The following is a 16,295-nucleotide window of genomic DNA, read 5'->3' as shown; positions in this document are numbered from 1 at the left end:
TGTTATATCGAATCACAAATACCTAACACATCCACATTTTTGTAAACTACTAAAACCCATTATTCCTTTAGCATCGAATTTTTGTTTGAAAAAATCATAACGAGCCACTAATGCATTACTAATAAGTAAAAACACAGCCTTATTTACATGGAAACGACGTTCGAACGAGTCATAACTGTAAAGACAATTATCGGCAAAGTAATCGCATATCAATAAGTCATATATGGCTTCACGATCACAATTGACGACCGCCTCGAATGTGCAACATTTGAACTTTCTTCATCGTGAAAGTGTTGCACAATGTTGAAGAAGATCGAGATAAATTCTCTGTCATCATCCGAGTAAAAAATTTTAAAGAAATCCTTACGCTTTTTGGTTTAAAGAATGAGAATGTAAGATTTGATGAAATATGAAGGTTTTATTGTGTTTATATAGACATTGAGTTTGTAAAAAAAATTATAAATTAAAAACTACAAAAAGATGACCGCTGAATGGTCGAATGCAAGTCTCGAAATTTCATTGGTCGTCTGCCTCTGTTGTCGTAGCCAACACGACCATGACACACTAAGATGGTGTGCACGATTGTAGTTCCTGGCCACGTATGTCGGTGACTCCTTCGTTGTATGTATACCTTTGGACCTTATTTTTTTTATATTGTTTAATATACAATTTAAATTATTTAGATTTTACATAAACAAATAAAGTAACGTTTAAAATTCAAACATAATGGACCTAGTAACAGAAGGACAAAGATTCCACCAATCAAACTACATGAACTCTGCGTTGTCATACTTGTACACAACGCATCAAAACTAGTACCTTTGGATCTTATAATTGACGGGTAGGGGACGGCATAGCCGAAGACGGCCTTTTCGTTGGATAACAGGCGTTGTTTGACCAGTGCACCACCGTCAACGTCGCCGTCCGGCCGCCTCCACGGAATTCGTAAGTATTTCAAACTCTATTCGATCGTTGATTTTTCGATTTTATCAACAACTCTCTGTTGGAGAATTGGAGCAATTTCTCGAGTGTGAATCGATTTGAAAATATCAATGGACGAAGTGATCACCATAGCCGACGCGGCGTACCGCGCTAGCAAGGCGACGGAGACGGCAGCGACACCTTCACCTTCAGCTCAGGCCCTCTCCTACAGTGTGCCACTGTTGTCAGCCTTCCTTGCCTTTGCTATTGCCCAATTCCTCAAGGTCATCACCACCTGGTCAGTTCGATCTCCATCGATTCGGAACCTTTATCTTCCTTTACACGTATTGAATTGTTTTACTTTTCCTACTAGATCTTCATGTAATTCCAGAACTTCATATTATTTTGTCATTTCAACTTTTCTGAAGTATCTTATCTGAACTAGCATTAACCTGCCAAATTTTCGCAGTTTTTATGGTTTCTCTTATGCAGCTGAACTCAGATCTTAGCCTAGAAACAGATAGGTAAATCATGTAGTTAGCAATTGATTTGCGATTTGCAATTTGCTAGAGCTAAATTCAAACCTTGAGGATTTTGCTCGATTCAGAAACATGCTAAACACAACACCTTACTTTCTTTTCTGTTATGCTATTTCTGTTCTTGTAAACCCTTACTTTTGGCATCCAATCAATTTGATCTCTAATAAGAACATGAGTAACATTGATGCATTTACTGACCTCTTCACTTGTCAATCTTAGAAGCTCAGGTATAAAGAAAGAAGATGGGATCCTAAAAAGATTGTTGGCTCAGGTGGAATGCCATCATCTCATTCTTCAACTGTGGTGGCACTTGCAGTATCCATAGGTCTACATGAAGGAATTGAATCATCAACATTTGCCATTGCTGTTGTCTTAGCTTTTATTGTATGTACTTCTTCTTCTTCCATTTCAGCAAAATTTCTGATGATTATCTCCAGTTTTTGTGTTTCTTTTTGTACAATTTCTTCTTATTCATATGTTGAAAATGTTTTCAGGTTATGTATGATGCATCTGGAGTCAGACTCCATGCTGGACGCCAAGCTGAAGTAAAATTCTAACTAATTTCATATCAGAAACTAAAAAAATCATAATAAATTATAATTTGAAATCTTATTTTGTTAAACTTTTGCAGGTTTTAAACCAAATTGTGTGTGAATTTCCTCCTGAACACCCTTTATCCACATCCAGACCTCTTCGTGATTCTCTTGGACATACTCCATTACAGGTTTCTCTTCCATCTAACTCATATAGTCAAAGACTATTTACAAGAAAAAACATCCTACTTTTTTTTTTTTTTTTTTTTTCTGTTACAACATTCTACTTTTAAAGGAGTCAATAATGGATGACATGGCAAAGATAAGCCATGTAATCATGACTTGGCATCCATGTCATCAAAGTAAACAAAAGATATGGTAATGGATTACCTTATGATGAACTCGTTCAACTTGTTTGAAACAGGTGATTGCAGGGGGGGTGTTAGGAGTTATGGTGGCATTCGTGATGAAAGCATCTGATTAATGCAAAGCGTTCATTGCTCTCATTATATTGAAAAAAAGATATTATTATTTGAATTGTCAAATTTACCCTTTGTAAAGTGTATCAAACTGTTGTGGTATAAAAGAAAAAATGTATTGGTTAATACTTGATAGTGGTAGATTCTCAAGACTTTTTCATGGTGCCTTAGGATTTTGCAAAATGTGTTCAAATTTCCTAAATTATTTTATTTATAAAAGTTATAGGACATGTTTGGTAAAAGTTTATTGTATGCTTTTATTTGAAGTAACTTTTGGGTACAAAGTTTTTGTTAAAAAAAAAAAGTTAGCATCAAAGTAAACTTTTTATTTTTTGAGTTTTTTTATTAAAAGACAAACCCCTTAAGATGATGGGTTATTTAATTTTAGTTAAAACCAATGATAAACATTTCATAAGAAACAAATAGTATTGAATTTACAAATCAGAAATTTTCATTACAAACAATGTATAAATATAATTAATTAATTATATAAATTGTTTAAAAGAATATTGGAATCGGTTTTGCCTTTTTTTTTTGTATCTAGCAACCGGTTGGATGTATTGATGATTATACTCACCAAAAAATGATTTGAATGAAGGAAACATGATAACAGCTCACGTGCCACCGATTCTCTCCTACTTTCTGTCCGATTCTGTCGATAAACTCAAGCCACCGTAGCGACGCCGCCGCGCAGTCGGCGCTGCCGTTTTCTCCCATCCATTTTCAATCTCCAAACCTAAACGCTGCCATCAATTTACTCTCCACCTACATTTCACACACACAAACGACTTTCGTCTTTAATTTCAACGTTCCTATCGGTTATCAATCGATTCCGCATTTCTCGCTGAGAAGGTGGATTTTACGGGGAGATAATGACGGCAAAGAAGAGATTTGCTGCCGTTGCTTCGAGACGCCAGATTCCGCCGTTTGTTTCCAAGTTTGTGATCTCATTGTTGGTACTGTTTTGCTTCGTCGTCTTTTTCGGACTCTTCTCGCAATTCAAGCTTCAGTCGTCGTCTGTATCTACTGAATTCGGTTTTGATGAGTTTCGCCTCGAAGATTATCGTATGAAGATTGCTTTCCTTTTCCTTGTTCGAGATAATCTTCCTCTTGATTTCCTATGGCACAACTTCTTTAAGGTTCGTTTGTTTCTAACTTTCTTACATTACCTTTTACGCTTGATGTTTTGAATCTATAATTAACTCCAGCTTATGCTCTTCTGCGTCATATTGATTGTTAGGTTTACTATATAGTTCAGACAACTGACGACTAAATTCTATAAGTAAACACTTATCTTCTGGAATTTGAGTGCCAATGATGTTTCCCTACATTTTTGAGCTTACTGCAGATGATATGAACTCATAAGCTCAATCATTGTCTTCTTGCACACAATGCTACTGGATTAATGTTTAACATTGGTTGTATATTAGATTTAATAGCTCAGGCTGCATAATTGTTGTGGCATTTGCTTTCTACAGATTTTTACCCTAATTTTTGTCTGCAAACCATGTGAACTTCATATATATGTATATGTCCCTAATCACAAAATTGTTTCAAGACACATAATCGAACATTTAAAGTTGATGAGCTTACAGAATGCAGATCCTGAAAATTTCACCATTTACATACACTCTAAGCCTGGTTTTGTATTCGATGAATCTGTTACAAGATCAGCCTTCTTCTACAATCGACAGTTGAAAAACAGTGTTGAGGTAACTCATCAGATTTATGTTAAATTAAATTCTGGTTAAACTTTCATGTTAACATTATCAAATAATCCAACACATGATTTGTACAGGTGGGTTGGGGTAAACCAACCATGATTGAAGCAGAGAAGCTATTATTCAAAGCAGCCCTTGAAGATACTAATAATCAGATATTCATACTCCTCTCTGACAGGTTTCTTTCACCTGTTCAAATGTTAATGTCTGATTCTCTTTATATTTGATGAAGAACACTTATAGTATCTGAAGTCCCTTTTCTTTGCAGTTGTGTCCCACTATATAATTTCAGTTATATATACAGATATATAATGTCATCTCCAAGAAGCTTTGTGGACAGGTATTTACTATTTACTATTTACTTTGGCATCTTTTGATTTCATTTGACTTTTTGACCAACTGAAGTTGAGTATTCTTTTATTTTTATTCAGCTTTATTGATGATGCCACAGAAAAACGTTATAATCCAGAAATGTCCCCTGACATACCTGAAGACAAATGGCGGAAAGGATCCCAGGTCATTTTCGTAATTTTAACCTTTTCTTAGGTTTATTCGTCTAAATCATTATATCATTAGTTTCAGGCTTTCAACTATAGTTAACTTTAAATAATCACATGATTTCAGTGGATTACATTGGTTAGAAGACACGCAGAGGTTGTTGCTTATGATCATGTTGTTTTCCCCATCTTTAACAAACACTGCAAGGTAAAGATTGATTAAGATTAAGTTCCCTTTGAGGCTCTCTTTTTTTTTGTGCAAAAGACGTAAATACCCTTCTTATATATATATTTTTTTCTGTATAAAAAATAGAGGCGACCACTTTTAGACTTGAGCAAAGGAAACGAGTCTCTTGTAAGTGTACAATGATTACTATTTTTTATGCTTTCATGTTATTATTTTACTTTTTAACATCTACTATTTCTTAATTCTTATATTATTTTCTTATTATTATTATTATTATTATTATTATATTGAAGAAAGAGCAACAGCAACACAATTGCATCCCAGATGAACATTATGTTCCCACCTTACTTGAGGTAAAGCAAAACCTTGAAATCTTAGTGATTCTATACAATTGTTTCATCATGCACACCTATGAAAGAGTAAATGACCATTTTACCCTTGCCAAATAAATTATGGTTAGATGAGCAAAACCTTAAAAAGAGATGTTTTTTGTATCCATTACGTGAAAAAGAAACAACACCTTAACTATTCATGCTTTTCATGCTCATTAAGTAAATGACCATTTTGCCCTTGCTAAATCTAACAGTTATCTTTCTCAATTTTTGTAATAAAGATGCGGGGGATTGAAGGTGAATTGTTGAGAAGAACATTAACATATTCTTTATGGAACCAATCAACAGAAACAATGAATACATTAGCTTGGCACCCTGTAACATTTGGTTACACAAGTGCTAGCCAAAAAAATATCCAAGCTATCAAGGTAAATAGATTAATTAAATGCAAGAAATAGCAAATCTACTTTTTCATTAATTTAATTTGTTTATTTTTGTATTGTAGGATATTGACCGTGTTTATTTCAAGTCTGAGAACCGGACGGAATGGTGTGGCGGTCCTTGTTACTTATTTGCAAGGAAGTTTTCACGTGGGGCCGCCATGCGTGTTTTGACAAATGGGTTGGTGGGCCCGTATGACCCCAAAACGGTGTTCCTGGACCCCACATAGACTTGTAGTATCGGATGGATGTATACTGAGCTGATGTACATATGGAGGCGATTTGTGTTTTTGTGCAAATTGGGAGTTATGTAATATTTGTTTCATCAAATGACTATTCTACTTCTACCCTTTGTTGGACATGGTCAAATTACCAATTTAACCTTAACGAGATGTCCGTGAGATTCATGTTGAAATTGTTGGCTTCTTATAATATGACTTGGTTTGTGTTGAAATTGATAATATACTTGAAATAAAAAAGTAGGTGATATACATGAAAAGCTGCTATAAAAAAGTAGGGGAATGATTATTTCATTTACCTCACTTTCTTCAATTTCTATAATTTAAAGAAACTTAGGAATATCACATTCGTTTACTTTCTACTCATTTACATCCATCCCCCCTTCTTTTCCCTAGTTAAGTTGAACTCGAGAACAGGATGTAAGTTTGGTTTGAAGTTGAAGTCTCATTACTGAAGGTATGTTGAGTATCATTGTAAAATTTGTTAACGGTGTGTTAAATTGATGTTTGTAACATGATTTTATATTGGAATCTATAAGCTAAATCAAGACATAAATAACTTAGAAGAAAGTTATCCTGAGATAGCATTTTTTGACCTAATTTTGTCAATTCGAGCGTTTCTCGATCAAATCGGGCAATACACTAATATGATATACTACTTTTTTAAAAAGGACAATTGCAAATTGTTTATGGTTATGGATGTTCAAGTTAATCTAAGCAATTCGATGATCAATAAATCATGAATGGAGTTGTTAGGCAGCGGATACCACACTTGAATCGAGTAACCATAATCTACCCAAATGAGATCATATTTTTGGGAGTTGCTTGTCATATAATATGGGTTATTGTTGATTTCATGTAGAAAATTGAAATTTGTGAATCACGAAATTGTTTGAAAGCATGAAAGAAACACCTTCAGGACATTGAAATTGAAATCCTCGGGAATATAGTCCGAGTTTACAATATATATCATATTTTAAAACAAACATGTCTTTTACGTATCAAGGATACACTTCTAAATGATATATCAAATATCTTACAAATTACAATGAACGTTTAACTCATAGAAATACAAATTGAAATCAACATAATCTTAAACTTATAAGACACATGATACTTGCTAAAATCCCTTGAAGACCAGACCTTATGCACCTTCTCCTTGGCCTTCCAACTTGAAGCTTATGACACTCCTGCAGATACATGCTAATTAGGTAAGGTTTATGATTATCTATAGAAAATACCACATCCACAGTCATAAAACGTGTACTTCAGAAAACATGGTTAAAACTTAAAATATGGATTACATACAAATTAATTCAAACATGTACTATATGTCTATATCATACAACATTTAAAACAAACAAGCCTTCATTAACATCATGATAAATGTATCGTAAACAAATAACATGTTGAAAATATAGACCAACATCACATAATTGGATTCATTACACAGTGGTGAATCTAAAACCAAAAATCACATGGTTTCTTATGTAAATAAAACTAAAATTGATAGATCTTTTAACAAAAATAGGTAGGTCTTTTAGCAAAAATGTGATAGGTCCTTCATATATATATATATATATATATATATATATATATATATATATATATATATATATATATATATATATATATATATATATATATATATATATATATATATATATATATATATATTAATAAAAAAAAATAGAGTCCCTTAGTATTTTAAATGTAAAATATGAAAATAATATCTTCTTTGCTAAAATGCATATTTAGCTTTATATATAATTTAATAATGTTTTGGTAAATGATAAAAAAACTAAAAGTAATTGTTAATTACAATTAATCTCAACAATATATTGTAAAGATTACTTTAAAGTAAAATAAAAAAAGTGATTTTAAAAGAAATCTTTTTAAAATTATTATATTTTGTAGATGACGCACAAAAAATATCTTGAATTGGTTAATGGGTTGAGACCACATACACATAACAAATTGTTGTCTTGGGAAAATTGCTATAAAATTTTAAGGTAATTTAACGAATTATTGTACCTTGGTTTCTCCTGGTGTTACGAAGTGGCCTTACCCATATTTCCTTCCTCTTTGTGAACCGATGACTATACCTTGTATACAGAAAATTCCCAATCACAACACCAACAACAAGCCCACTTCCAACTCCACAAAATACAATAATCCAATCAACTCTTTCGCTTGGGAGGAGAGATTCAAACTCGGACTCATACGTATCTCTTGTTGGTGGTGGAAGTTCTGATGCCTTTGAATCTTGACATTCTTTGGATAATGGTTGTCCACACAATCGAGAATTCCCCATGTAGGAATTGTTCTCGAATGTATCGAATTGTTTTCCATGGGGTATGCGCCCCTCAAGATTGTTGAATGACACGTTGAAAATGGAAAGGAAGCCGAGTTCCACCAACTGTTGAGGAATTTCACCAAATAGCTCGTTTCGAGAGAGATCCAAAGATTCAAGATTCTTTAGGTACCCCAACGATGGCAAGACGCCTCCAGAAAAATGGTTGTTGGAAAGATTAAGTGATTGAAGCCCTCGGAGGTCTTGGAGTGATAGTGGAATTTCTCCTTCAAAATGGTTACAAGAGAGATCAATAGCCATGAATATGGTTAAAATCTTTTCGTAATTTGTTCTAACACCTTTGTGTATTAATGTCATCGAGTATGATGATTTTGAGTGCCCCACTTCGAAGTTCATCCCTATTCCCAGAGCCGATGATTCTCCAAGATATATCGATTTCATGGCATTCCAAGTTTGGAAGTAGCTTTGGTCCAATTGACCACTAAAGTTATTGTTCGAGAGGTCAATGATTCGTAAGTTAGAGAATTGTGAGAAAACTTGAATTGGACCATAAAACTTGTTGGAACGTAAAACTAGAACTTGTAGTTTGGTAAGAGCTCCCAACCAAAAAGGAAAGACGCCATGAAAAGAGTTATCTCCGAGAGAAAGAACCTCTAAATTTGTACAATTTGTCAGTGATCTTGGCAACTGACCCATAAATCTATTTTCGCTCAAATCAATACTTTCCAACATGCTTCCATGCATAAACGCATCCATCATTGTCCCATGAAACTTATTTCCTCTTAGATTCAAATCCACCAACGAATTGCTTAAGCTATCAAAACATGAAGGAAGAGTTCCACTCATGTTGTTAGAAGATAGATCTAACTGTCGAAGAGATTTCATTTCACATAGCAATGATGGTATTTCTCCACTCATATTATTATTTGAAACATCATAAAAAACTATGGTTTGTGGTGGAATTGGTATTTGTCCTTGGACATGATTATTCCGGATGATAAATCCTTCCAAATATTCCCACGTGAGAAAATGAGGATGCTGATGAAAACCAGTGATGGAGTTGAATGAAAGGTCAATCATTTGTAACGTTTCTTGGCTGTTATTCCAGATCCATACTGGCACCCTACCCTCAATTTTGTTATGATCTAAAATTAATGACCTCATTCTATTTTGGTGGCGCAAAAAGCTAGGAAATATCTTTAAGTTACATGAAGATAATTGTAAGTCTTTCATTTGTGATAAGGTGCTAATGGTGTAGTTATCACTAGGCACTAATGATATCTTGTTATCACCTAACATAAGAACTTCGAGTTTGTTGAGTCCTAAGAATATGTCTAAGTCTACCCTACCAATGAAATTGTTAAAATTTAGACGAAGCACTCGAAGACCTCTAAACTTGGAAAATGAACTTGAAATTGGTCCTTGCAATTGATTACCTTGAAGGTCTAACATTGTTAGTTGGGTGAGGTTGAAAAACGAGGATGGTATATGACCAGTAAGAGAATTCAACCCCATTGAGAAAACACTAAGTTTAGTTAAGTTTGCAAGAAAAGATGGGATTTCACCATTTAAGTTGTTATCAGATAAATACAACTGATTAAGCTTAGTGAGCTTACCAAGCCAATCGGGTAATTGCCCTTTCTCAAAGTTGTTACCATTAAGTTCCAAAGCATTAAGTTTTGAAAGACCTACCAATGAAGGAATAAATCCTGTGAACTTATTGCCACCAAGAGTCAAGAAAGTGAGTTGTGTCACGTTAGAAAGTGAACGTGGAATGCGCCCTGAGAATGAACATCTAGAAAGTCGTAAGTCAAGTAAGCTGTTGTTGTGAAATTCAGGAAGATAACCAATGAGGTTGGGATTGAGTGCCACGTTAAGAATTTTCAACTTTGGTAACTTGAATATGGCTATAGGGAATTCATTTCGAAGCGAACAATTATATAGCCTAAGTAACCTCAAAGAAGAAAAGTTGACCAAAAAGTGGGGTACGGAAGAACTAATGTCAACAAGCGAGAGATCGAGTTCTTCAAGTCGTGTTAAGTTTTGCATTAGGTTCTCCATGCTAGGAGTGTGAATTTGTAGTGGATTCCTTGACAAATCTAACGACGACAATTGAATCATTTGTGAGATTTCAATTGGGATTTGGCCACTAAACCCACAATAAGAGAGATTTAGGCTTCTTAATTGCTTTAGACGAGCAATCTCGGATGGGATTTGAGATTCATGAAAGTTGTTCATGGCAAGGTTGAGGTTTTGAAGATGAACAAGGTTGAAGAGGGTGGTTTTAGAGTTGATATGCCCACAAAGAAAGCTTTCGCTCAAGTCAAGACCGATCACATGACCATATGCATCACCGTTTCTACACTCCACCCCATGCCATGAACAACAATCAAAACCAGCAATTGATGCATTTCTTATAGGCTTCCAAGAGTGGAAAGTTTGAAACCAACTAGCACCACAAAGTGCTTCATCATCTTGATGAATCATGCTTTGCTTAAATTGAAACAAGGCTGAACACTCCTCATCATGGCTTAGTGATGATCTAGCACATGTGACTCTGATTAACATATATAGAAGGGAGATGATTTGCAACATGTTGAAGTGATTCAAGTATGGAGCCATGAAAGAAAAAAAAGGGTTGATATGTATTTTATTTGTTTATGAACTTGTAATGTTCTTTATATAGACCATTTTTTTTGTTAATTGTATAAAATAAATTGGTTATGTTATATTCATATAATTCATACACTAAAATAAGTCAACATTCTCACCGGTTAGATATTTCTATGCCATCCATCGACACTCCACAAGTCAACTGAAAAAGTCTAGTGGGCCCAACCATACCAATGCAAAAATCCAATATTTTATTTGAAGCATCAACATGTGAAATACTTTTGTTATATAAAATAAATCAATAACACAATTAAGAATATGATAAAAAAGATTAATATATATATATATATATATATATATATATATATATATATATATATGGACTCAACGATTATATAACTAAACATCTTTACTTTTTTTAAAAAAAAATAAAAATAGAACTAAAGTCGATAGCATTCAATAATTGCATTATTTTGAATGTGTAATAAAAAATTAATGTTGTAACTTGTTTAAAGTAATATGTAACTTTTTTACTTATCCAAAATAATTAATTTGATATACTGGAATTAATAAAGTTATAAAATTAACATTGTAAAAATAAAATATATAATCGAAAAGTTTATATAAAATTCTACAATCCGTGTGGACCTAATGCCCACTAAGTGTCAACTTCTTTGGTGGGTTATAGAAATTTCAAACTTGTAATCGTCGGTTGTTTTTATCGTATGCACTAAAATCTTTCTTAGAGTCAATTACATTTCTTGTCCATCTGGTTTGGTATTTTTTTTTTATGAATTGGATTAGGTTCTTTTTGTTGGTGAGAGTTTAGCTGGATAAGGATAATTAGATAATTGTAGATTGTTGTGTAAATAAAATCAGATCCTAGAATAGCTGATAGATAGTTATTTTATTTGTTGTATAAGTACTGTAAGATCCGATTAATGAAATACATTGAAAACTTCTTCCATCTCTCTCTCTCTGATCTCTAAAAACCACATGGTATCAGAGGTAAGAAATCCTGAACCACCGCATTAAATCCACGTATTGAAAACCCTTGAAATCACCGAACCAGCGAAACATCATGGGAACAGACGATAACTCTTCCAGTTCCTCCGTGATTGTCCAGAATGTCCAGGACACACCCACTACTAGAAAACTGGTGCAATAGCTACGGAATTGCTACGGAAAAATGTTTGTAGCATAATGGCCCGTGGGAAAATTAGCTACGAATTAGCTACGGAATAGTGACGGAATAGCTACGGAATTTTCCGTAGCTACCATAGCTACGGAAATAAATAGCTATGGATTTCCTACAGAATAGCTACGGAATTGAATAGCTACGGAATAACTACGAAAGTGGATAGCTACGGATTTTCTGTAGGTAATCCGTAGCTAATTACTTTTTATTTTTAAAAAAAAAAATAGTAAGAAATTATAAAGAAATCCAGTTTTTTCTGTCCAAAATATTGAAAAAACCCATTACATTAAACTTAAAATAATATTGAAATTCAACTACAAAACAAATATCATTATAATAAAACTAATAAACCTAAAAAAATATCAAATACAAATACATATTACTAATTAACATTGTCTAATGATACACATAATAAGTGTCAACTACAAATGTTTAAATAGGTGCTTACAAAATAAAATTGAAATTTTTTTGATGGATTACTTGGCAAATTAGCAGGTAAGTTGAATCGATAAAGGCTGACGAGTACTCTTTAATTTGAGTTTTGAATCAAAGGCTGCCAATTGTTCCTGTTATAGCACACCATAATCAATGATCACAAAAAAAAATACAAATATAGTAATGTACTTTCATTTATTTGTTTATTATAGCCATAATTGGGAAATTTTTTGAAAGTGCAACACTATAAGTAAGACAAAATGAAAGTATGATGTTATAATAAGCTTGTATATCTTTCATTTAACTAGCTCAGAAATAAAAACACATTTCCTTCCAAGACTACCAAACATACATAATACCTTTTGAACTTGTATTTTCTTGAAAATCGGAAGCATTTGTAATGTCACACCCCAAAACCGGAACGGCGGAAACGTTATGGGGTGGATGACGTCATATCAAGTATCACAACATATGCAGTATACTAATCAAAGTACAACAACCATTGCATTTATAGTAATATTTTTACATGGTTTACATTACATTTCATCATCAAAGTAATACAAGTAATAATATAGGTGCAGCTTGGTACTAAACTGTCTTCACCAAAAGCTCCTAAAATGTATCTGTCTATTGCTGACCTGAGAATACAAGTTATTTGAAAGCGAGTATCAGCATTTTTACAAATGCTAGTGAGTTCATAAGTATTTAGTGTCATTTTAATTCAAATAACTTTATACAAGTAGTAGTTTTAGAGTACACAGTGAATTAGAGTCCTTTCCAGAAAATCCTATATTTTCTAATTTAAAAGCAGTCTTCTACCAAGACTGGACGGAGTTATGTTGTAAAAGTGATTTTTCCCTTAACATTATCATTATCAAATGAGGGTATTGATTGTAAAGAAAGTAGGAGAATATCAGGGAAAATAACATATGCCTCAGCAGTGAAGACTGCTGACTAAGACAAAAGAAATCATAGACTCCAGGAGAGTATCGAATGAACGACGCGCCTGGATCAGTCTAACGAGAGGAAATGCAGACCCCAACCAATATCAAATGAATGATATGTCTAGCAAGGTCTAAAAACAGTGAACACAGACCCCAGACAGTATCAAGTGAATGAAAAGTCTAGCAAGGTCTAAAACAAAGAGTGGATGTGAACTTGTGTGTAACCATGCTGATCGACAATAGAGTATCCGGTGACCCTCCAGGTCACGCGCAGTGGTAGTGGCAGTAGTAGTGACAGTAGTAGTAGTGGCTTCATGTCACCCATGGGCCTTACCGGCGCAGACTGTAGCTAGTAGTCAGGGTGTGGGAGTGTCAGTCCCGTATAGATCTATACACATGATGTTCGCTCTCCTTCCCGGAGACTCTGGTTACACGGCATTGGCGCAATGAAGCACCGTAGTGAGTAATAGTGTGTCACATTCTAAAGTAAGAGAGAGATAGAGAGAGTGATAGTATAAGATATAGGGTGAGAGATAGAGTCCCTTAACTATTCCTATAATAGTTACTAGTGTCTCTGATCTTATGAATGACGAGTGGGAGGATGCCCTTGCTACCCAAGGGAAGTGAACTGATCGATGTAATTCTATATATCTATGCTTGTATACATAATATATAATTAATGATCAAACGACCTTCGGACGGATATCCGATCCCACCAGACCACATCTCAACGAAGAAAATGAAATAGGGCGAATAAGCCTTCCTAAGTCCTTTAAACATTATTTATATAACTATACAAGCACAAGCATACATTTAACTAAGTAGAAGCGTTAACAAAGCAGAAGTATTCCATGAAGTAGAAGCGTTTCTCAAAGTAGAAGTGCTAATAAGGTATAAGTGTTTACGAAGTAGTAGCATCAATAAAGTAGGAGTGGTTCGTGAAGTAGTAGTATTAATGAAGTAGGGGTGTTAATGAGTAGAAACGTGTCGTGAAGTAAAGGCATTAACAAGTAGAAGAGTATAGTGAAGTAGAAGCGTTAACAAGTAGAGGCGTATTGTGAAGTAGAAGCGTATCGTGAAGTAGAAGCGTATCATGAAGTAAAAGCGTATCGTGAAGTAAAAGCGTATCGTGAAGTATAAGTGAATCGTGAAGTAAAAGTGTATCGTGAAGTAAAAGCGTATCACGAAGTAAAAGTGTTAACAAAGTAGTAGCATTAACTACGAGGAAGTATAACGAAGCGGTAGTATCTAACAAAGTGGGAGTATAAAACATGGAAGAAAACTTTGATGAAATCTTTGGAAAACCTTTATACTTTAAGAAAATCATTCATAAACAAGTTTTGATTGTAACCTTGATAAAGTAGAGAAAACCTTTGTTTAAAATGTTGTTGTAGCAGAGTTTGAAATAAAACATACAGCACGAGTGGTATTTGAGAAATGCTTTGGACACATAAAGACGTTTTAGGAAACCATTTACAGTATCATACTTGGTAAAACAGTTAACAATGTAATGAATCCTTGTGCATGCGGGTTATCAATCACATGTGATTGCTATGATAACTGGCATTTTTAACTTGTACCCCCCCCCCCTAAAAGCATGTAAAAACATTTAAAAGGTTAATTCAGGGGTATGAACTCACCTGATGTAAGCGGATCCGATGAAGGTGCCGGTTGGGTGCTCGGTGTCAAGTAAAGACTTGAACACACTTAGTGACGATTTGGAGGCGGAAACTCGCGGATTTGAGTCGGAAACGAGCTTGAGAGAGAGGGTAGAGGGAGGAAATGGGTTTAGGGTGGTAAAAGTTTCAAATGGAGTACCCAACTCCCTATATATATACCTTGGGTGTTGCACCCGGTATACGACTACCCGATACTAAAGTTTACCGAGGTTTAAGCTTTTTACCCGGTTAAATGGTCGTAATAAAAATTAACTTTTTCCAACTAAATGGAAATGTAATTTACGTGTTTTTATTTATTTATCACGACAATAACGACATAAAATATATAAATAAATAAGACATTTATTTATTTGACGACCTTAAATTGACGGAACTTTTATAAAATGGAATATTTCGTTAACGGAAACGGGGTAATATAACGGAATAAACTTTGGGTTGTCACATCATCCCCCCGTTAGAGGGAATTTCATCCCGAAATTCAGGTTTAGGCAAGGAAGTAGGTATGAATGACCGAGTAAATGTAGGAGGGTAATTCCTATTCTGTTTGCCTTGCACTCCTAAGTGATCTCTGGCCTATGTCTGTCATTCCAACAAACCTTCACCTATGGGATGCGGATTCTGTCTCGTGTAGTTAGCGATTTCCTATAGGTATGTCTACGAAGTTAGGAGTCTCAGTGGTTTCTATCAAGATGTGTGGGATACGAAGAGTGACATCGGGCAAGCACTTATCAAGTTTAAGAAGTGGATCGATCTAGGATGAAACTTGTGGAATATCCGAAAGTAGTAGTGGTCTGATGAGGGTTGGACCAATATCCGTAAAGGATCTCGGTTGGTCCAAAGCTCTCGGAAAGGTAGAGCTTTTCAGTACTTTAGAACATAGCGTACTTCTATGGCAAGATCATCACTGGTGTGATCGCCATTCCGAAGTTTCTAACATTCTATCTCATACTGGAAGTGTAGTCCTTTAGGTTGTTTCTAGATCATCGGATAGATTGCGTGTCTACGGGTACTTGTTTGTTGCAGAGTGTTTATCTCAATCTTGTGCAAAATGAACCTACACTTCTGATTCTTGAGATATTTCCAATGGAAACCCTCAGGGTCGGGGAGATAGGGTTTCACCAGACGAGTGTTGGACTATCTCGGGAGGTGGTTCTACTATTTCTGCACGAGATAGTATTCGTGGAACACCTAGTAGTCCAATGAATCTCTAAGACGTTGGTTTAT

The 16,295-nt window shown here is 34.5% G+C and overlaps 3 protein-coding genes across 3 annotated transcripts; 2 read left to right on the top strand and 1 right to left on the bottom strand.

Annotated features, from left to right (window-relative positions):
* Window positions 1–827: 827 nt before the first annotated feature.
* LOC145004617 (uncharacterized) lies at window positions 828–2,598 on the top strand. Its single transcript, XM_078963573.1, has 5 exons — window positions 828–1,219; window positions 1,688–1,844; window positions 1,955–2,005; window positions 2,092–2,184; window positions 2,418–2,598. The coding sequence occupies exons 1-5, from the start codon at window positions 1,053–1,055 to the stop codon at window positions 2,475–2,477; spliced, it is 528 nt and encodes a 175-aa protein (XP_078819699.1). The 5' UTR covers window positions 828–1,052; the 3' UTR covers window positions 2,478–2,598.
* A 443-nt stretch (window positions 2,599–3,041) lies between these two features.
* LOC145006292 (glycosyltransferase BC10-like) lies at window positions 3,042–6,064 on the top strand. The gene is made up of 10 exons (XM_078965384.1): window positions 3,042–3,611; window positions 4,068–4,184; window positions 4,271–4,371; window positions 4,462–4,533; window positions 4,625–4,709; window positions 4,818–4,898; window positions 5,004–5,045; window positions 5,171–5,230; window positions 5,491–5,637; window positions 5,715–6,064. Exons 1-10 carry the CDS (start codon window positions 3,345–3,347, stop codon window positions 5,877–5,879), a joined length of 1,137 nt encoding a protein of 378 aa, XP_078821510.1. The 5' UTR covers window positions 3,042–3,344; the 3' UTR covers window positions 5,880–6,064.
* A 798-nt stretch (window positions 6,065–6,862) lies between these two features.
* On the bottom strand, window positions 6,863–10,834 carry LOC145004616 (receptor-like protein 7). Its single transcript, XM_078963572.1, has 2 exons — window positions 7,923–10,834; window positions 6,863–7,078 (listed from the first exon to the last, which is right to left on the bottom strand). The coding sequence occupies exons 1-2, from the start codon at window positions 10,822–10,824 to the stop codon at window positions 7,068–7,070; spliced, it is 2,913 nt and encodes a 970-aa protein (XP_078819698.1). The 5' UTR covers window positions 10,825–10,834; the 3' UTR covers window positions 6,863–7,067.
* Between the last annotated feature and the right edge of the window lie 5,461 nt (window positions 10,835–16,295).

This window comes from Lactuca saligna, chromosome 7, assembly GCF_052625555.1.
Source record: "Lactuca saligna cultivar CGN05327 chromosome 7, ASM5262555v1, whole genome shotgun sequence".
Taxonomy (NCBI): Eukaryota; Viridiplantae; Streptophyta; class Magnoliopsida; order Asterales; family Asteraceae; genus Lactuca; species Lactuca saligna.
The sequence above is the reverse complement of the archived record's forward strand: the minus strand, read 5'-3'. Positions and strand labels throughout refer to the sequence as shown.